The 21,927-nt window shown below is 42.7% G+C and overlaps 1 protein-coding gene across 1 annotated transcript in view; it reads left to right on the forward strand.

Moving 5' to 3' along the window:
* The first annotated feature begins 295 nt into the window (after nucleotides 1-295).
* PRKAR2B (protein kinase cAMP-dependent type II regulatory subunit beta) overlaps nucleotides 296-21,927 on the forward strand; it is a 169,679-nt gene continuing 148,047 nt past the window's right edge. The window contains exon 1 of the mRNA XM_075927056.2: nucleotides 296-912. Within this exon, the coding sequence (XP_075783171.2) occupies nucleotides 576-912 (337 nt within the window). The 5' untranslated portion in view covers nucleotides 296-575. The remainder of the gene's footprint in view (nucleotides 913-21,927) is intronic.

Below are 21,927 nucleotides of genomic sequence, written 5' to 3' on the forward strand. Positions count from 1 at the left end.
CCCGGCCATGCCCAGTTCCGGGGGAGAACCAAGGCTGAGGCACCGTGGCCCAACTCCTCGGGGATTAGTTAACTCTCCAGCCCGGGCAAAGCTGCTCTCCCACCTCTCCGTCCAGCCCGGGAGAGCGCCCTGCCCTCCCAGCGGCCGGTCTGACACCCGAGCCGCGTGCTTCCCGGGGCCTGATCCCTTCCCCGCTCTTTCCTGCGCACCCCGGGCCCACGGATCCCGGCCCCGGTGGGGGTGGGGGTGCGCTCGCTCCGCAGGCCCGCCCCGGCGGGAGGTTGCCATGGTTTCTCGGGTCACATGCATGCGGCGAGGTTCCCCCCCTCCCCTCCCGGCGCTGGGGGAGGAGGCGGGGGCGGGGATGCTACAGTCACCGCCAGGGCTGCCGCCGCGCCGAGCGGGCGAACCGAGAGCAGCCGCCGCCGCCGCCGCCGCCTCCCGGGCTCCCAGAGCGCCGCTCCCGGTCCCCTCGGCGGCCAGGGCGGGATCCGACCCCTGCGGCTCCCACCGGCTCCGGCCTCCCTGCGCGCCGCACGCCCGGCTCCCGCCGCCTCGCCCCGCCCGGCCCCGGCATGAGCATCTCCATCCCGGCGGGGCTGACGGAGCTGCTGCAGGGCTTCACCGTGGAGGTGCTGCGGAGCCAGCCCGCCGACCTGCTGGAGTTCGCCCTCCAGTACTTCGGGCGCCTCAAGGCGGAGGCGGCGCCCGGCGGCGGGGGCTCCCCGGCGCCCGGCCATGAGCGGGGCAGCCTGCAGCCCCGCCGCGCCCCCGCCAGGGGGGTGAGCTTCGCCGAGGAGCCCATGCAGAGCGACTCGGAGAGCGGGGATGAGGAGGAGGAGTTCGCCGGTGAGGGCGGGGACCCTGCCAGCTCCGCGGCCGGTGGAGGGCCGGGCGCCCCCCCGAGACTAGGTGAGGCGGGAAAGGGCTGGGGGGGGGGGTGCTGTGTTTGGGGAGTGACCGGGAGACCCCTCACGCCCCCACTCTCCGGCCTGGGGTCGCAGTCGTGCTGGTTTTACGGGGCTATTGCTTAGCTTGCCCGGCTGCTATAGACTCCCAGCCCCTTTCTGGAGAGGGGGTTGGGGCATGAAGCCCGGCGTCCTTGCGCATTTCTCCGTTGTTGTGCGGATGGGGGGCAGAGCAAGGGTAAGGCTCAGGACACGGCTGTCAATGTGCCTTGAGCCCTGTGTGCGACTGGGCACGGAGTGTATGTGTGTGTGGGGAGGGGGAGGGAAGCGGTTCAGTTAGATTCCCAGCTCACTGGTGCAGTAGGGACCGCATTTGAATTCCTATTTTACGAACCGCGACATGATGTGCTTTAAGTTTTTTATTTCGTTTGTCAAAGCACATAAAGTTGTTGTGGCCGATGACCCATCTGTCCCTTTCTGCTCCGGAAGCCACCGAAGTCACTTTCTGGGGCTGCAAATACTGAACATGGTCACAATCGTACTATTGATTGCTATTGAATAAGTACCACGTTCAAAGCCATTTTCTTGAAAGATTGACTCAAAAAAGGAAACTGGGCAGGCAAGTTGTAGGAAGTATTCTGGCCACAAAGGCTGGAGAATGAATGGGAAGGAGCATCCTGTCAAACTGCTGCTATTGGCAAGTTCCTCCCCTTCTGTATTTACACGAAATGACAGACAACTGAAGGTTAGCTTCCTTTCTGTTTGTCAAACTGAACTTCAATAAGGTGGGTTTATCTCCCAGCCACCAGATGTGCTGCATGGTGCATGTTAGTGTAGCAATGCACCAGATTTTATACTTATGTTGTTTATTGTGTATTCTATAGGCCTGCCCTGTGCCTAAGAGAAGACATGTCATTTAAAGAGGGCTTAATAATCCCTTCTTTGTGGTAGGGCTATTGGAAGGCAAAAACTGTATTTTATTGTTAATCAGGCATATTGCTATTTCTGTCATGAATAGTCAGCTTTTGGTGCTTTCAGTGCTTTAATGCTCAAGGACATGTTACTGTACAAATGCACTCAAGTTAATTAAGTATTTTACTTAGATGTATTTCTGGGTGTGCCCTAAAGTAGATAACCAGAGGTAAAATTTTATTTCCTTTTAATAGTTATGTTCAAACTACCTGCACAATAGGAAGCCCAAGGAGTATAAGCATAGATGTGAGAACAGCAAAGAATGGTTTCAGTATTTTATTTCTCTATAGGCTAATACTTATCCGCCCACAGCTAAAAAATTTCTTTGTATGGCTGACAGAATTTATTAAGAGACAAAGCATCTATCAAGAGAACAAACTGCAGCTGTCTCTGAAAAGGTGCATAGCTCTGAGATTACATATTGTGAACACGCTACCAAAGAGTAGATTGGGTAGTGGTGATTTGAGGTGCATTTGGAAGGGAATCGGGAAACAACATAAAATATTTTTGATAGTATTGACAGTTTTGTGAGAATGGTTTGAAAATGAAGAACCTCATTGGAGTGTTAGTTCTTCCAAGTTCAAGGTGTATTTGCATAATCGTATGCAAAAGCTTGCTGTTTGCTAGCTGAGGTGTGCTAGCGTTATAAATATATGGAATGTTTTTATATGCATTTTATACTTGAAAGTCAGATATTTAAGGAGGTGAAAAAATAAATTAGCTTAATATTATTTACATAAAAATTAGAAAGTTATGCTGCACATTAAGATACTATAGATCCTTGTATTCTTTGCTCCTACATTGAGTTTGTAATTTATAAGAATTTGTAGCAATTGACTGGGTACTGCAGATTTAGATAGTAGTTCTGAACTCTGCTGAAACCATTACGTCATCTGTGAGGTGAGGAAAAATTCTGAAATCGTTAGTGTATGCAAGCTGAGACAGACTGATAATGGGAAAGAATTTAAAATATCTTCATTTCTTCATATTGAACATGGCTATCAAACATGGGTCTTACTATGTTAAAAAGGCTGTTAATTTAATCCATGGTAGGTAGACTGCTTGTATGTTATATTTATGGTGGTAAATACAGCATTGTAGCTTGAATTTATAATGTGTTACACATGTGAATATTTATAAGATATTTTAAGAAGCTTTCTAAGAATTTCAGTGACTATCCATAATCAGCAATAAAACATTTTATTTATGTTCAGTGTTTTGTGCTCTTAGATAGAGGAAGAATATAACCGAAAATGGTTTCCTAGAGATTGACTAGGAATTATTTCACTAACTACTTTTGGGTAATTTTGTAAAACAAAGCATACATGATATTTTGGAGTCTTTTTAAAGCCTAGTTGTATTAAGTTTCATAATCTATATCAGTACTCCAAGCCTGGAGCAAAGAACGGTTAAGGATCATAGGATGTAAATATTTTGGGAACCACCAGGCAGGGATTAATGTATCAGTTGCAGTAAATGGTTAGTGATTGGTTATGTGTGATTTTTTTTGCATAATTTTTATTTTTAGCATAAATGTCTGTACCTTCAAAATAGCATACGTGTATCCATACATTCTCTTACTGATAACTGGATGCATAGAAGGATTTGTATTTTAATAATTGTTTTATGGTTTTAAACATAAATTAAAAAATCAGTTATTTTTGAACACTTTGTATTTCGGAAAGTAACACCTTTGATTATTAACACTGGATATGATTGGAAACAATCTTTTGTTTCAGTTTGTTTCTTTTGCCTTTTGAATCACTATTTCTATGGTTAGTCACTTTCTCCTGTTTGTGTACTGGAAGGAGGGGAGAAGAAAAATACATTTAAACATCTAACACAACTTGACTGCAAAATAACAGAAATTCCAGGGGACTCGAGAGTAGGTGACACCTGAAAGTTCTGCTTTAAAAAAATGTTCAAGTAAATGTCAAGTTGACAATGTTCCTTTTTTATTTGGGAATTCAAACTGAACATTGTTTCAAATGCATAATTGCTATTGTCCCCCAATGGTTGTTTTGAATAAATGTTTCTAACTGTTTAGATAATTATGTAACTTTCATTAACTGTGGTATTTGAACACTTCACTGTCTATTGATTTTTGCCCTTGCAGCACCTGTTGTGAGATAGAAAAGCATTATCCCGTATTATAAATGGTGAACTGAGCCACAGGGTAGATTAAGTGATTTGCCCACTGTCATACACAAGATTGCTAGATCCAGAAACTGAATCAAGGTCTCCTGAGTCCAAATCCAGTACTCTGTCCATTAGATCAGCCTTCTTATTTACAGAAATTAAATACAAATAAGGCCATTACCTTGCAAGCTGTGGATCAGCTTGTGCTATAGGCTCCTTTATTTAGAATGGATAGCTGAGGGATATATGATTTCTTTAAAAAATAAATCATAAAAACATTAAACTGCATTCTCATAACTTTACTATACTTGAAGAATTGCTTTCTCAGCACATTGACTGCAGTGCTTTGCAAATTATTTTTAGATTGTATAGTTAATATATAAAATAATTCTCATCAGTGCATATCAGTAAGTCCCAGTAGAAGGAATTATGTCCACATTTAAGGCAGAATTGAGCCTTTATTTTAATATGTTGCTTAGTTTATTTGGAGAATGAAATGCATAGTAAATAGTGTTATTATGTGCCTATTGAAAAGTTAAAATTCTTCAGTAAGTATTGCTGGCTTTTTACAAATGATTACATTTTTATTAGCTAATAAATTGTTCTCAAGTGTCAATGTCAATATGACACATTTTGGTGGAAATTACTTGCATTTTTTATAGCAGCTGTTGTTAAATATTTACTTAGTTATAGCTAAAGTTAATATTCAGCCAAACCTCAATGGGATTTTCTATAGATATTTCTAGAGCCACTTTTGTGGCTTTCTTAGTAGTGCAATTTACATGAGTTATATATTCCAATTAGGGCTGTCAAGCAATTAAAAAAAATAATCGCAATTAATCACCTGATTAATCATGCTGTTAAACAATAATAAGACTGAAGCTGACCCCGGGCTCCGTGTTGCACTGCCCCTTTGAAATGCTGTGGCAGCATTTCAAAGGGGGCAGCGCCATGGGAGCTGGGATCAGCTGGAGTCCCCAGCTGACCCTGGGCTCTGTGCAGCACTGACCCTTTGAAACCCCGCTGTGGCATTTCAAAGGGGCAGTGCCATGGAAGCCCGGGATCAGCTGGAGTCCCCAGCTGACCCTGGGCTCTGTGCAGCTCTGCCCCTTTGAAACATCTCTGCGGCGTTTCAGAGGAGCAGTGCTTGCAGAGCTTGGGATCAGCTGTGTGTGCTGCCCCTTTGAAATGCTGCAGTGGTGTTTCAAAGGGGCAGCGCCGTGGTGGCGTTTCAAAGGGACAGTGCCACATAGCTGATTCTGGTTTCCACTCCCACTGCCCCTTTGAAATGTGGCAGTGGCATTTCAAAGGGGCAGCGCTACACAGACCCCGGGGTCATCTGGGGAACACCAGCTGATCCTGGCTTTGCTTTGCACTGCCTCTTTGAAATGCCACGGCAGCGTTTCAAAGGGGCAGCAGTGCAGTAACGCCTGCAATTAATGTGCATTAAAAATTAACGTGTTAATTCTGCCCTGTGTTAATCGCAGGCGTTAATGCACATTAATTGACAGCTCTAATTCCAATGTTATATAGTGCTTTGGGATAATATACTGTACTGAGGTAATGTCAGATTTAAAGTTATTTGTGCAACCTTCGTTGAACTCCTCCATGTGTGTATGCATTATGATACAGATTTTAATTATATGATCACATACTATTATTTTTCACAAGACTCCACCTAAGTAAGTGCTCAAAATTGATGGGGTTCCCATCGTGCACAGCTATTCAATAATTTTGTTTTTTCATCACTGTGCAGTGTGTGGTCCTATATATTATTCACTGTGTACACTATTCAAACTACATTCTTAAAACAGAATTATTAACTTCCTAATGGGCTTTTGTGTAAAGCTCCTCATCAATATTTGTGCCCTTTACAAATATTAATGATTTTATTATTATATTACACCTGTGAGATAAGGGATCTTATTATCCCCATTTTCAGATGGAGAGCTGAGGAGGAGAGAAATCACAGTCACAAGTATGCACTAATTTTGGGTGCTCAATTCGAGATCTGCTTTTTCAGAATAAATAGTATTATATAATGTTTAATACGTTTGAAGCATAGCTCCTATCGACTCCAGTTTCAACTGTGAACATTCAGCACTTTGGAAATAAGGCACCTAGCAGGCACCCAGAAAATGAGAAACACACAAAAAATAACTACCAATACCTATAAAATCTGATTTAAGTGACTTTTATTTACCATCACACAGGAATTTTGTAACAGAGGAAGGGAGGGAATCAATTTATTAAGGGCAGCATTCATACCTTAACCATGGAATCTCCTTTCTTTTTTTGTAGTCCCTTGCCTCATTTATTCCACACTTTTAACTTGTGCAGTAATTGAAGCAGGAGCCTTACACAGAAATGACTCTTTTATTGTACAACTCTGATGAACATCAAGAGCAGGCTAGTTCTGTGCACTGAATGGGGCAGGGATCCTGTGGAAAAAAATAGTAGTTTTCTTTTTGGGTGTTATTTCTAAAGGTTTTTTCCCCCTAAACCATGGAGGGTTGGGCTGGGGAGAGAAACCCAGAAATACCATAATGTGGCATCATATTGACCCTTATGTGGGTCATCAGCAGAGTTGGAATCTATAGGTGCACCTAACAGACCATTCCTGTTCTTGCTAACAGAGTAATTGATGACAGTGGTAATCATCGTCCCCTTTTAGACTGCCAGTTCCAATTCCAGTCTCCCTGCCACCAATCCCACTCCCAGTCAACTTACCCAAACTGTACCATTACCCCTTTGTGGCTCCTCGTTGGTACTCTCTTTGGGTATGTCTACACTACAGCGCTAATTCGAACTAACTTAGTTAGTTAATTCAAACTAAGCTAATTCGAACTAACGCATCCAGACTAAAAAACTAGTTCAAATTAGCGTTTTGCTAATTCGAACTAGCATGTCCACATTAAGTGAACCCTGAACCGGGGTTGAGGATGGCCGGAAGCAGTGCCGGCAGGGCATCAGATGAGGACTTAGAGCGTGGAGCTGCTGCCTCAGGCTAGCCGAGGGCTGTGCTTAAAGGGACCCGACCCCCACCCCGGACAGACAGTTCTCAGGGGTGCCCCGCTTGCAAAGCAGTCCTGGCTTGGAGTGCCCTGAGTGCCCACACTGGGCACATCACAGCACTCGGCCATTAGCCCGGCTGCACTTGCTGCAGGCTGCCATCTGGGGAGAGGGGGCAATTGGGGGGCTGCAGGAGAGCTTCCACCCCCAGAAGCCCGCAGAGCCAGCCCAGTCCTCCCCATCAAGGGCTCGTACCCCATTCCTCCCTCACCTCCTTCCACTTACCCTTCCTTAGCCCCCCTTCCTGATGTACAAAATAAAGAAAACGTGTGGTTAAAAATAGATTCTCTCTTTATTGAACAAAACTTGGGGAGACTGGGAAAAGGAGGTGGGAGAGGGGAAGAGAGAGGGTGGGAAAGGGGAGGGCAACTAAAATTATCAGAGGTTTGGAAGAGGTCCCATATGAAGAGAGGCTAAAGAGACTGGGACTTTTCGGTTTAGAAAAGAGGAGACTGAGGGGGGATAGGATAGAGGTCTATAAAAGCATGAGTGGGGTGGAGAGGGTGCATCAAGAAAAGTTCTTCATTAGTTCCCATAATAGAAGGACTAGAGGACACCAAAGGAAAGGAATGGGTAGCAGGCTTCAAACTAATAACAGAAAGTTGTTCTTCACAAAGCAAAGAGTCAACCTGTGGAACTCCTTGCTGCAGGAGGCTGTGAAGGCTAGAACTAGATCAGAGTTTAAAGAGAAGTGAGATAAAGTGATGGAGGTTGGGTCCATTGAGTGGTATTAGCCAGGGGGTAGGAGTGGTGTCCCTGCCCAAAGTTTGTGGAAGGCTGGAGAGGGATGGCACGGGACAAATGGCTTGGTCACTGTCGTCGGTCCATCCCCTCCAGGGTCCCTAGGTTTGGCCGCTGTTGGCAGACAGTCTACTGGGCTAGATGGACCTTTGGTCTGACCCAGTACGGCCATTGTAAGCTCAGGGCTCAGGGTCGGGGGGTCTCAGTGGACCATCTTGATTTTCATGCACACCTGCTCCTGGGTGGCCAGGCTGGCAGCTCTCCTGCCCTAGACGGCCACTTTCCTGTGCCTAGTGCGGAGGTCATGGACGAGGTCCACGATGTCCGCACTAGACCAGGCGGGTGCCCGCCTCTTGCGGTCCCGGGGAAGCTCCCGGGAGCCGCCAGCCTGGTCCCGGGAAGAGGGGGAGGGCTGGGGGGCATCAGGTGGATGGCTCAAGCTGTGCCAGGTGCAGGGTCTGCTAGCTGGGTGCTGGCAGGCTTGCACCTGGCACGGGCACCGTAGGCAGCCCGTGCCCCTTTAAGGGCTCCGGTGCCAGGAGGGGGGCAGACGAGTTTCCCTGGTGTTGGCCAGAGTGGCCACCAGGGAAAGCTGGGGAGGGCTAGCCTCCCACTAGTTCGAATTAAGGGGCTACACACCCCTTAATTCGAACTAGTAAGTTCGAACTAGGCTTAGTCCTCGTAGAATGAGGTTTTCCTAGTTCGAACTAAGCGCTCCGCTAGTTCGAATTAAGTTCGAACTAGCGGAGCGCTTGTGTAGCGCCTATCAAAGTTAATTCGAACTAACGTCTATTAGTTCGAATTAACTTTGTAGTGTAGACATACCCTTTCATTCCCCAGCTTCCCTTTACCCCCATACTCACATTGCTTGACCTTGTTGGCTCCTTGTTGCCCTCCCTGGCTTCTTGTCCAATACCAGTGCCTTTCTTTCTCAGCCTGGCTCCTTGTCTTAGTCTTTGTCCAGCCTATCCCAGTTTTCCCCTTGCTCCATAGTGTCTTATCAGATTTGTCTCTCCTCACCATTTTTTTCTCTTTCCACTTGGTTTTTATGCCTAATCTCTCAGCCAGTCCCAGTTTCCATCTTCACCATCAGCCTCCAGTCCCTGCACCATCCCCACCCCGTGTTTAGCATGTCTACTATATTTGCTAGCGTCCCCCCCCCCCATCCCTCATATCTGGCTCCTGTTCCCTGTTTATTCAGTTCAGATGGCTTCCACTTTCTTACTGAGTGTTGTCATGGACACAGGCACTGACTTTTATTTTTCTGGGTGGGTGTTCCAAACCTGTTCTGCCCAGAGACTACACCCCTGTTCAGCCACTTCTCCTGAGGCCCTGCCCTCTCTGAGCCTCTTCCCACCCCCATTTTGCCTCTTTCCTAATGGCTCTGTCTTTTCATCCCTTGCTGCTCTACCCTGCCCCAAAGTGCCACCTGTCAGCCAACAAACAGCTGATCAGTGGCCCCTCCGATTTTTTCCATGGGTGCTAGAGCCCCCAAACAGCCATAGAGTCAGTGCTAATGACCATGGGGGATACCAAGAAAACAGGAAAGAAAATATCCCTATTCTCAATTCTGATGTCTGGACATACCATGGCCTGGAGTAGCAGGGACCTGGAATTACACAGGACATCCTGATCATTCCTAGGCTGGATCATGCTCATTTTGTGTAGAATCTTTGAGGAATGAAACTCTGAATCTCTAACAAATCTCTAAGCAGGTGTGAATTGTGATTCTCTTCTCCCCCCTCCCCCTAAAAGGCTTATAACTTTGGGAAATTTGGGTACATTTTCACAGGGATAACAAAAGGCATGTCTCTGACACAATGCCTCCTTGCAATATTTCAAGTCCCTTTTGCAAAGCATGAGGGTGGCAGAGCTGTTCAAATAGTTATCAGAATTTTTTTAACATGCTCAAAAGATATTATTCCTTACCCTTGCTCTTAGAAACAACTTAACTGAAATTTTCCAGAAAAAAAATCCAGTCTGAGACAGGTATTTAGCTTGAAAAATATTGGCCTAACAGTTAATGTTTGGCAGTTTTAAGCAAATGAAAACAGGGACTTAAAATGAGAAGTGTTAGGTAACTTTAATAATAGGCAGTGCTATGAAGCCCATCTGCTATGTGTATGTGTATTATGTGTATAAAATGTGTGTGTTTTTGTGTCATATATGGATATATGTACTTGCTTTTATGGAATACATGGTTATGTTGTAGGCAGATAATTGTGGTATAAACATGGGATGACTGCACTATTCATGAGTGGCAATGAACAAACAAATGACAGTACTAAAATTTTTTATACCACACCACTAAGTATCTTGTTCATATAAAATATATTACGGAGACAGTTTTGGTAAGTATTTTTTGAAAATCATTAGCTGTTGTACCCGTCTTCTAAAGAAACTCCACAATCATTGGTTACACTCCACTGTGTTTACACTCCACTGTGAATGAACAACACAATATCAGTTTTAATAACTAAACAGCATAACCTTTTGTCCTTGAAAACTAGGCAAATTCCTGTTTTCAGAACTTGTCCCTTTTTGTGTGTTGTCCTACTTTTTGCAAACCCCAATAGACTGGCTGCCTGAAAAAGATGTCAGCTAGCAGCACTCAGCCTCAAGGGCAACCCTCAGGTCTGTCATACAAAAACGTCACCAAGCTCTACTCTATGAAGTCTCACAACGAGCATCCTCCTTCTTAAGCCAACTCCCTGCACACAGTCAAATCCTTGTGAAGTCTGAGACTCTTTTGGCACTGCTGCAAGTAGTGTACTTAAAAGCATACAGCTATACTGTAGATCCCTATTAAACTTAGAAAGGGACTGGTGTCTGCTGCTTCTCATTTCCCCACAATCCCAGATGAGCATTGCATTGTAACAGGATTGCATTGCTCTGTGGCTCCATCAATAATTTCTCATTACTCAGACATCCAGAACATCTATTCATTCAATAATTCAAATGATGCTACGCTGTGCAGGAAAGCATAAAATCTAAGATGAAATAAAATGCAGACGGAAATTACAAAGATGTCTGGAGTCTACATTAATAAAATACAGGGCTCATCGCAAAACACCTTCCTCTGCAAAGGGAATTGTGTAGCAGCCATGATAATTTGGGGTATCTGTGTGTGTAAAACTTATGAATTCTGGTGGATGTTATGACATTGCTGTGTTTTTTCAATGTCAGAATATGTGAGAATCCACCATTTGTGGAGAAGGGCTATATAATATGTATCTACCACACTAGATACAATGGCCTTTAGACCTCAAATAGTTACCTGTTGAGGTGGAAACATTTTGGGAAAGTGGGTAGTCTGAAGCTGAGAGAAGCTAGTTCCTTCAGCTGCTCTATGGGGGTTGGAGATAAAAAATTCCTAGCAGCAGAACAAAAAAATCACCTGCTGGTTGTGGGACATGCAAACCTGGGGGACTCTCAGAGCAAGAGAGAGGTTGCTGTGGGCATGAGAGAGGGGCATGCTTTCATAGCAAAGGGCTCTACTTAATTGCAGGACTGACCAAAGTGAAAGGAAGCAAGCTAAGTTGGAGCAGAGGGAAAAAGAGATTCCAGGATTCTGAAGAGAAGTCATTTGCAGGAGAGGATACCTGAACTTTTCAGAGGACTCTTCCCTAAGCCCAAAGAATTCTCTAGAGTAGTGAGGAAACTGAGGCAGGGACATCCATATAGGCATGTTTATTATTTTGTTCATACCTGTGTATTTCATGTGTTGTGAAGTATAAAGTAACTTGCTTTAGAATCCTGTGCAAAAAAGTCTATTGGTGTTTGCTTTTGGCTATCTTGTGTCTGAAGAGTTAAATTGTGAACCCCAGAGTTCCCACAAGGTGGAATACTGGGAAAAGTTGTGCAAAGCACAGTGTTTCAGCTCTCAGGAAAGGAGGGGGAGGCTGATAAAGGATCTGAACTCCTATAGTACTCCGGGGGCTAGTGCCGTGGCTCTGTTCAGACTCAGACAGCTTAAAAAGCACACATGGCGCATTCAGGTAGGCTCCATGCACACAGCAGCTTGGTGAGTGTCCATCCACACTGAGTTCTGCCAGGACTGTGAGCTTGTGATAGCAGACTAGCATCCAATCCAGGGGAAATAAATGTAAGTTACCCCATTATCACTGCATCACAAGGGAGTCTAGAGATTACAAATAGAAGAGGAAAATGATAAAGAATGAAAAAGCAGAGATATTCTGAATCTTTTTACTTTTATTATAGTATGCCAAAGTCCTATGTGCCAATATTCTACCGTATTTTGGACAACAATTGAGCAAAAAATCTATTGATGATTGGAAATGAAGTGTTCATAAACATGCATTAATAACGTTAAGTAATTTTCACTTAGCTTGATATGTTTATGGATATTAATATTTAAGTAAATGGTCAGAACTAAAATTTGAGAGAGAATTTTTTTGAGGTAGATGTTAATGATGTGTCTAGAGTTCTTACACTTACACTTAATTTAAAGCTGGCTTAAAAGGGCAGTAGTATGTAAATTACTATAATAAAGACTTCCTTAATTGAACAGACTAGAAAATTATTGCATAGAATAGTTTTTTTCCTTTAAGTTTTCAGAAAATAGCATGATCTTTCACGGTTTATTTTTTGCTTACGATTGTCCAAAAATGTTTGCTGATGGCTTTCTTTTGAGGTATAGCATTGTTAACAGAATCAACACAGTCCCTACAACTTAAAGGCAGAGAGGTATCTTTTTATTAATATTTTCAGCCTCTCTGTAGTGTAACTTGTAATATACATCAGACAGAAAGAAAGCATATAAAAAACCTTAGATTTTCAGAAAGCCTTTGACAAGGTCCCTCACCAAAGGCTCTTGTGTAAATTACATGGCCATGGGATAAGAGAGAATGTCCTTTCTTGGATTGAGAACTGTTTAAAAGACAGGAAACAAAGGGTAGGAATAAATGGTAAATTTTTAGAATGGAGAGGGGTAACTAGTGGTGTCCCCCAAGGGTCAGTCCTGGGACTAGTCCTTTTCAACTTATTCATAAATGATCTGGAGAAAGGGGTAAGCAGTGAGGTGGTAAAGTTTGCGGATGATACAAAACTGTTTAGGATAGTCAAGACAGAGGCAGACTGTGAGGGACTCCAAAAAGATCTCACCAAACTGAGGCACTGGGCAACAAAATGGCAAATGAAATTTAATGTGGATAAGTATAAAGTAATGCACATGGGGAAAAATAACCCCAACTATACGTACAGTATGATGGGGGCTAATTTGGCTATGACAAATCAGGAAAGAGATCTTGGAGTTATCATGGACAGTTCTCTGAAAACTTCCACACAGTGTGCAGCCGTGGTCAAAAAGGCAAATAGGATGTTAGGAATTATTAAAAAAGGGATAGAAAATAAGACACAGGATATCTTACTGCCCCTGTATAAAGCTATGGTACGCCCACATCTTGAATACTGTGTACAGATGTGGTCTCCTCACCTCAAAAAAGATATTTTTGCTTTGGAAAGGGTTCAGAAAAGGGCAACTAAAATGATTAGGGGTTTGGAACGGGTCTCACATGAGGAGAGGTTAAAGCGACTGGGACTTTTCAGTTTAGAAAAGAGGAGACTGAGGGGGATATGATAGAGGTATATAAAATCATAAGTGGTGTGGAGAAGGTGGATAAAGAAAAGTTATTTAATAGAAGAACTAGAGGACACTAAATGGAATGAATGGGTAGCCGGTTTAAAACTAATAAAAGAAAGTTCTTCACACAATGTGTAGTCAACCTGTGGAACTCCTTGCCAGAGGAGACTGTGAAGGCTAGGACTATAACAGAGTTTAAAGAGAAGCTAGATAATTTCATGGAGGTTAGGTCCATAAAAGGCTATTAGCCAGGGGATAGAAATGGTGTCCCTGGCCTCTGTTTGTCAGAGGCTGGAGAGGGATGGCATGAGACAAATCGCTTGATCATTGTCTTCAGTCCACCGTCTCTGGGGCACCTGGTGCTGGCCACTGTCGGTAGACAGGATATTGGGCTAGATGGACCTTTGGTCTGACTCAGTACGGCCGTTCTTATGTTCTTAAACCCCCCAAACATTCTTGAGCAAGTCTTGGTATAGACCAGTGAGGGGCAATCTAGGTTAGTGAGTGGGCCATATGAGCAGCTCTCTTTCATCTCTGTGGGCAACAAAATTGTCATAACCAAGATAGCCTCCTGGGATAGGGTAGGTTTGCTAACTGTGTTTGTGTACCTAGAATTTGTGGGGTGTTCTGATTGAACTGTAGCAGTATTTTTATTGGATGCAAAGGGAGTTTACAGCTCTCACAATGTTGTGTGCAATACGCATACACTTTTCTTCATGTGCTCTTGCTTTAAGTGCCTATTACTTTTGTAATATCTGTAGGAAAAAAACTATGTGGATGAAAACCAGCCGAATCTGGCAACCCTCTGCGTGGGCAATGGTAACAAAATATCTTGTGGGCCTCTCATAAAACCCCAATAGGCCACATGCAGCCCTCATGTGGAAGGTTGCTCACTGATATAGACTATAAATAAAAGATGTACAGAATACTCATTATCATGGTGGATAGAAGCTGGAACCTAATATAGTCACTCAAAATTGTGAGCTTGAGTTCACAGCCTGAGAAAATAATAGGTGTTTGAATGGCTCTGTTCGACTAAGTGTTATGATATCATTTAAGGTGAAATTTTCAGATCTGATCTTTGTGTTTTGAATTATCCTGGATTAATATAAGTGCAGTGATGTGAGCTATCTTGACCCACTTTTGCCATTACATACATGGCTTTAAGTCCAACCCACTGCTGGTGGCATGGTTTTTCATTAGGACTTCCTGATCCCCACAGAACTCTTTCATATTTATGCTGGCATAAGCCTTTGGTGAAACCACCCATTAACTTTTACTTTTCACATAGCTGATATTCAGTAGCCTGACAGAAACATTGATAGAGTAATTGTACTTTAGGTGACAGTCATTCTTTTAAAGTGTTGCCAATGCTAGAGAAACTCCAGTGAGTACAAATGCTTTCAGGATTAGGAATGTAAAAATAAATACAAATATTAATGGTATAAACAATAAACATTATTTCAGTTACTCAGTTAACTGTAGGTCTCGATTGCTGGGTGCCGGCTGTATGGGGCTGCATAATTTTTTTTTGATTCCTTATAAATTGGAATTCAAATGCACCAGAGCCAAAGTTTTTTTCAAATTATATAGCATCATGTTTTGCCATGCACTAGAGTGCTACTGCAGGGGGTGGGGGACAGACTGATATTCTCCTTTGACATTCCTCAGCATGTCATCCACTCCTGGCAGCTGAGGCGGCTTTGGGGGAACTCCTCAAAAGGGATCTTGTGCAAAAAGGGTTTTTTTGCGCAAAAAAGCGCAATCTACACTGCGCTTTTTTGCACAAAAACCTCTTTCACAAAAAGAATCGGAATAGAATATGCAAATGAGAGCATGAAATATGCAAATGAACACTATTTGCATTTCCTCTTCCGAAAAAAGTTCGTAGTGTAGCCGTAGCTTAAGAGTAGAGAAGTTGATCTATTTTTAATACTGCTTTTCTGTTTATTTCAAATTTTGTTTATAATGCTTATACATTTAATATCTAAGTATTGATTTTATTCCTTAAAACATGCTCTACTGGGGTTAAAAATATTATTCCTGGTTAGGGAAGAAATTAGGTATCTTAATCTATTAATTAATAAATTAGGTATCATACTATTAATCATTCACCCCAAATGCCTCTTGGATTTAGGATGAAATATCTTCATAATTTATTAACTTTGGACATTATGGAAATGTGTGTGTTATACTAACATGACTGAAACTTAAGAATAAACACTAGAGCATAGAACATACAAATTGATACATATTGATATTTCTTTTAAAAACATCAAAACTATAAAATCACACTGGTTCAGTGGAATACTGTGATAATAACAATACAAATGGTGTGCTGAAGACTAATGGGAAGAATCCATAGAGGCAGTCAGGGCCATCCCTAAGGAAACACAGGGTCTTTGACAGTCCCCTTCTTGCACCTGGGCACCTTATCCAAGCCCCACCCTGCTGTGCCCCATCCTGCCTTTTCCCATCCCTGCTCCACCCCACCCTGATCTCATTGCACTCTTCCCCCATACCTCCTTCCCTGAGCGACATGACAAGGGAGATGATTGGGGGGCTTGGTGCTGGCAGCAGGGGTTGCTCCCCCAGCATTGACCATGGCCGCAGGAAAAGAGCGACCTGGTCCTAGTCTGCTCCATTCCCTTTAGCCCAGCGACAATCCACATCACGATGGTGAAGCGGAGTGACCTGTCTGGAGGATGGCAAAGTGTAGCAGGCTGGGGGTGGGTTGCTTCACTTCCTGTGGCTCCTGTCTCCACTGGTAAGTGTGAGGGGAGGCTCAGCCCCTTCAGCTGACACCAGCCCTTCCCCCACCAGTAGTCTCCTAGGTGCTCTGGGAACCAAAAGCACAGGGCCTGCTGTGGCTACCCTGAACGATCCAATGGATGGGATGGCTCTAGATGCAACACTATAAACTGCAAATGCTACCACTGCAAATAGCAGTAATATCCAGAGACACACATGATTGCTTCAAGTAGCATGCATTTGTGATGTGAAAATATAGGAAAAAGGAGGTAGAAGAGCTTATGAGTACTGTACAGTAGAACTTCTGAGTTACAAACTGCTTAGGGAAGGAGGTTGTTCGTAACTCTGAATAAAACATGTTGGCTACGTCTAGACTGGCCCCTTCTTCAGAAGAGGCATGCTAATTTCTAACTTTGGAATAGGGAAATCCGCGGGGGATTTAAATATCCCCTGCGGGATTTAAATAAACATGGCCGCCGCTTTTTTTCCGGCTTGGGGAAAAGCTGGAAAAGAGCGTCCAGACTGGTGCGATCCTCCGGAATAAAGCCCTTTTCCGGAGGATCTCTTATTCCTACTTTCAAGAGCCAGTCTGGATGCTCTTTTCCGGCTTTTCCCCAAGCCGGAAAAAAAGCGGCGGCCATGTTTATTTAAATCCTGCGGGGGATATTTAAATCCCCCGCGGATTTCCCTATTCCAAAGTTAGAAATTAGCATGCCTCTTCCGAAGAAGGGGCCAGTCTATTCGTAGCCGATGATTGTTCTTTTAAAAGTTTACAACTGAACATTAATTTAATACAGCTTTGAAAGTGTACTGTGCAGAAGAAAAATTATGCTTTCCCTTTATGGGGTTCCTGCTCATCTCACACAGAACTGGCTTGAGTCCCCACCCAGTAATTTAGGAAATTCACACACACCCCTGGGCGCCTCTGAGAGGCAATGCTTCCTCACTCACAAGCACAGAGTCTGAGTGTAGAAAAGAAACTTGTAATGAAAGATGTAGAGAAGTAATGTGGCATTAACTTGGGAAAACACAGAGTTCATAACCAAACCACGAGTAAACATCCTAGCTCAAGTAGGTTGGGCAATGTCCTTTACCTCTCAGGATCACAAGTCCAGCAATATAAGTGTCACATTCACATGCCCAACCCTTCTCTGCACCCCACTCACAGCTGCTGCCCTTGGTCAGGGCAGACCAAAGCTCAGAGGTGATTTGCAGAGCTCACCTCCCATCCTGAAGGGGGAAGGGGAATAGGAGGCGTCTCACCCATTCAGCTGGAAAGCCTTTGCCGACCGATCCTGTAAACCTTGTTGCATGAGGCATAAGGGATTGGTCGGCAAAGGCTTTCCTTGCTGACCGATCCCCATCTTGACTGCCGCTTCGTGCTGACAAACAGCTGAGCTGGCACAATGCGGTGGCCATTTTTATTCTAATGAAGTGGGGGATATTTAAATCCCCGCCTCATTGACTATGTCAGTATGTCTAATTTACATACCTCGTTCAGCAGAGCCATGTAGTCTAGACATCCCCCCAGTTACAAATGAGTTGTGTTGTTGACTGGTCAGTTCCAAACTTCATTGTTTGTAATTGTGAGATTCTATCCAGAAGCTTGGATCCTCTGATTCTGGTATACAAGTGCAATTCTATAATTCCTTTTTGATAGTTCCTTGTAGAAGGGCCTTTTTGTTCCAGAATATGAAGTGGATCATTAAAGAGACACTGTCAATTTAAAATCACCCTTCTGTCTGAAAATATTTTATTCGTTATTATAGTAACACCTAAGACAACTGTAGCTGAAATAAAATAGATAAGGCAGACAATTTTCTTGAAATCTGGTAGTTAATGCTGAAATTGTATTAGATAAATGCAAAGCATTCTGTAGCTACTGTACTGGGAATTGCTCTGTTTTAGCAGTTTGTATATCTCAAGTAATGTGAAATGAACTGACATTATTTCCATTATGCAACTATTTTGTTTTAACAGTTTAAATTAAAATAGTCAGGTCAAAGTTTACATGAAAACATGTATCTTCTAAAAGTCAGGAATATAAACATAATTGCTATAACATTTACAAAATTGTAGGCACCACATTACCATGTGTAACTAATACAGTTGAAGACTTAAAATCAGTCTGTTTAAACTTTCTGCTGTATAACAATATTTCTTTTTGATTTTGAAAGATACAATAGGTCACAATAGAAACACATGTTTCATTTCAAAAATTTAAAAGCAAAGCCAAGGACATATACACAGTCTGTCCGGAAACTGTACTTTTATATTTACTTTTGGCTAGGAACTGACATTATTTTACTTGCTTTTAGATGTTCCAAGACATGTCTATTGAGTGTACTTTTTTGTGTGAGTTGAGGGAGAAGGAAACTTTTTCTAAAAAAGTATTAGATATCAGTTAGTGCCAACCAACCAACCTAACAATGGAGGTGCTAGTAGTTCTTATCAGCCTCTTGTAACTATCTGAACTATCTACTTACTGTCTCTCTTTTTTTCTCCCCTCCTTTTGTCTCTTTTTTTCTCTTATTTCCTTCTTCCCCTCCCCGCTTCCCCTATTTATTCTTGGATCTGGACTTCTAATACTCCTGTCATCTGAAGAAGTGATGATGGCTGCCACAGGTTGGCCCAGCCTTTCTCCACGGCTGTGGGGAGAACTGGGGCTGCCTACTCCCAGAGACAGGGGGTTGGCGAGTGTAGTGAGCAAGGGACACTGCTCTCTACTATCTTTTATTGGATCAACTTTTTCTGGTGAGAAAAACAAGCTTTCGAGCCACACAAAGCTTTTTATAAGTCTGGAATTGAAAGAAAGAGCTCTGTGTGGCTCACAAGTTTGTCTCTTGCACCAATAAAAGTAGTCCCATATATAACATTATCTCAGCCACCTTGTCACTCTGGGTATGTCTACACTACCCCGCTAGTCCGGGATTTGAATTTCCTGGGCTTCATTAGCCTAAGCGGGGAGCCGCCATTTTTAAATCCCTGCTGCTTCGAACCCCGTGCAGCGCGGCTACACGGGGCTTGAACTAGGTAGTTCGGACTAGGTTCCTATTCCGAACTACCATTACTCCTCGTGAAACTACCTAGTTCGAGCCCCGTGTAGCCGCGCTGCACGGGGTTCGAAGCAGCGGGGATTTAAAAATGGCGGCTCCCCACTTATGCTAATGAAGCCCGGGAAATTCAAATCCCGGGCTTCATTAGCAAATGCGGTATGCATACATTACCCCGCTAGTTCGAACTAGCGGGGTAGTGTAGACATACCCTCTGAGTCTACATTAAAGATCGTGAGATGCTCAGATACTACAGGAATCAGGTCATATAAACATTTTATAGATAGAGGCTTCTGTTTGTTTGTAACATCTCTATAATAACTAAGTATCAGAGGGGTAGCCGTGTTAGTCTGAATCTGCAAAAGCGACGAGGAGTCCTGCGGCACCTTATAGACTAACTGAAGTGTAGGAGCATAAGCTTTCGTGGGCAAAGACCCACTTCGTCAGATGCATGTACATGCATCTGACGAAGTGGGTCTTTGCCCACGAAAGCTTATGCTCCTACACTTCAGTTAGTCTATAAGGTGCCGCAGGACTCCTCGTCGCTTTTATAATAACTAAAGCAGTCAATCTCCTGTTGATGGTAGACTTTTGTGGAAAATTTCTCACTATTGCACTCATCCTGGCCAAATATAGCTGGACGATATGCTAATAGGCACTGCTTCTATCTTGGTATCCAGAAGAATAGGAATATTCAGTGAAAATTGTGAAAAGTTTGTAAACGTGTGTAGCAAAACCTGGGCGAACATCCTCAACTGGGGGAGCTGATTTAGTTTCATTTCTTTCAGTTATCTTTCCACAACATTTACTTCAGCCAACATTTAAAAAACTACTCGCTAGTGGGTTTAGGGGGTCTAACTTAAGACAATTTAAAGCAGCCCAGTTTTTAGAAAGAGCCAATCAGCCAACCTCGGAAAATCATGCTCCTTTCACGGATATCAGATTGGGTACCCAAAATTGAAAATCTTGGCCAACAGAATTAATTAGATTAAATCTGAACCAGTTCATCCTTATCCAGTTCTTGATCCTTGCAGAGCCATAACATGATGGTTGGCAACCATATCATTAGGTTCTGAGGAACAGTTGTAGAATTGTCTTATCTGCACATCGGAGATGCTGCATGCTGTATTTGCCATTGTATTTTCTGGTTATATTCTCTCTGAATAGAAAAGAGAATACATGGTTATTAATTAAAACTAATTTCTGTCCATGTTGCCATAATAATTAGGAATGTTTATTAACTGTATGCTCTATTGCTCACATATTATGCTGAGGCTCCACTTGAAAATTATTTATACAGTACATAGAAAAGGGTTATTAATACATTATTATTCTCTATGTCTAGAATGCCTAGCACAATGGGGCCCTGATCCATGATTGAGGGCACTCTATGCTGCTACAATACTAATGATAGATGTATATTAAATGGTTAATCATGTTAGAGTCCAACAGGTCAATAGCTTGTTTCTAACATCCATAACATAACATATATCTGTAATACACATACTTGTAATATCTATTAATTTAACCCTTTAGAAATGCACCCTTGATACAAAGGCTGTTCTCTCTATCATGAAGGAATATTGCTTAATTCAGCAACAAATAAGCTTTCCATTGCTGTTTGATTCTATTCAGGAGACAAAAATCCCTGTCAAGCTCAAGTATGAAATATAATATTTGTTTCTACCACCCTCCAGTCTGCCATTTATTAACAGAAACTAAACATGAAAGATATTTTCAAATGGATTCCCTTAATTAAGCATGCTCAGCGAGTCAGCTCGGTAGTGGGTCTTTACATCTGCTTGATAAAAATCTCATTACTGGGGAGCCACACAGTGTTTGGCAAAATAATGCTGTACCAGCTTTAGCAGATTCCTAATACTGTGTATGCTAAAAACATAGGCAGCAGCCACCTGAAATGTATCAATTGTACAGACATAGCCTAGACTGTTCTTTTAAAGGGACACTGACTATTAAATTTGATTTAAAATTTAAATTCTATGAAATCAAGCTTTTGTAAAACAAAAATTCAATAGAAATCTGTTCACAATTATAGAAATGAGTTCACTATTTTAACATATAGAGCAAGCACTTGTTTTTAAGCAAATAAACATTCCCCTGATTTGATTAAAGCCCAAACTTTCTCAAGCTAGGAACCTAAAAGTGAAACTGTCTTCAGTAATTCTTCTTGTCCACCAATGTTCCCTCTATTATTTGCCATCCATGAGTGGAGTGAGTTTTGACGTGCATTTGTGTGGATGTGTGCCACTTTGGCACCCTCCAGTTACTAACAAATAACTTAGAGAAAAATATTTTTAAAATGTTATGGAAGAAAGAATACTAAAACAAGAGATAATTAATGAGATGCATGACTTTAAATGTTTATTTAATATGAAATCATATAAGAAAATTAATACTGCAAAATTTTCAGTAGTCATTTGGTATCTTATATGTATCTGTTCTTTTGAGGCATAAAACACAATTGTTCATTTTCTTGACAGCAAATAATAATTTTATCAGTATAAATTAAATTAAATAGCTGTTACACTTTGGCTGCGTCTAGACTGGCAAGTTTTTCCGCAAAAGCATTTGCTTTTGCGGAAAAACTTGCCAGCTGTCTATACTGGCCGCTTGAATTTGCGCAAGAACACTGACGATCTAATGTAAGATTGTCAGTGTTCTTGCGCAA

This window comes from Pelodiscus sinensis, chromosome 1, assembly GCF_052426305.1.
Source record: "Pelodiscus sinensis isolate ZL-2025 chromosome 1, ASM5242630v1, whole genome shotgun sequence".
NCBI lineage: Eukaryota > Metazoa > Chordata > Testudines > Trionychidae > Pelodiscus > Pelodiscus sinensis.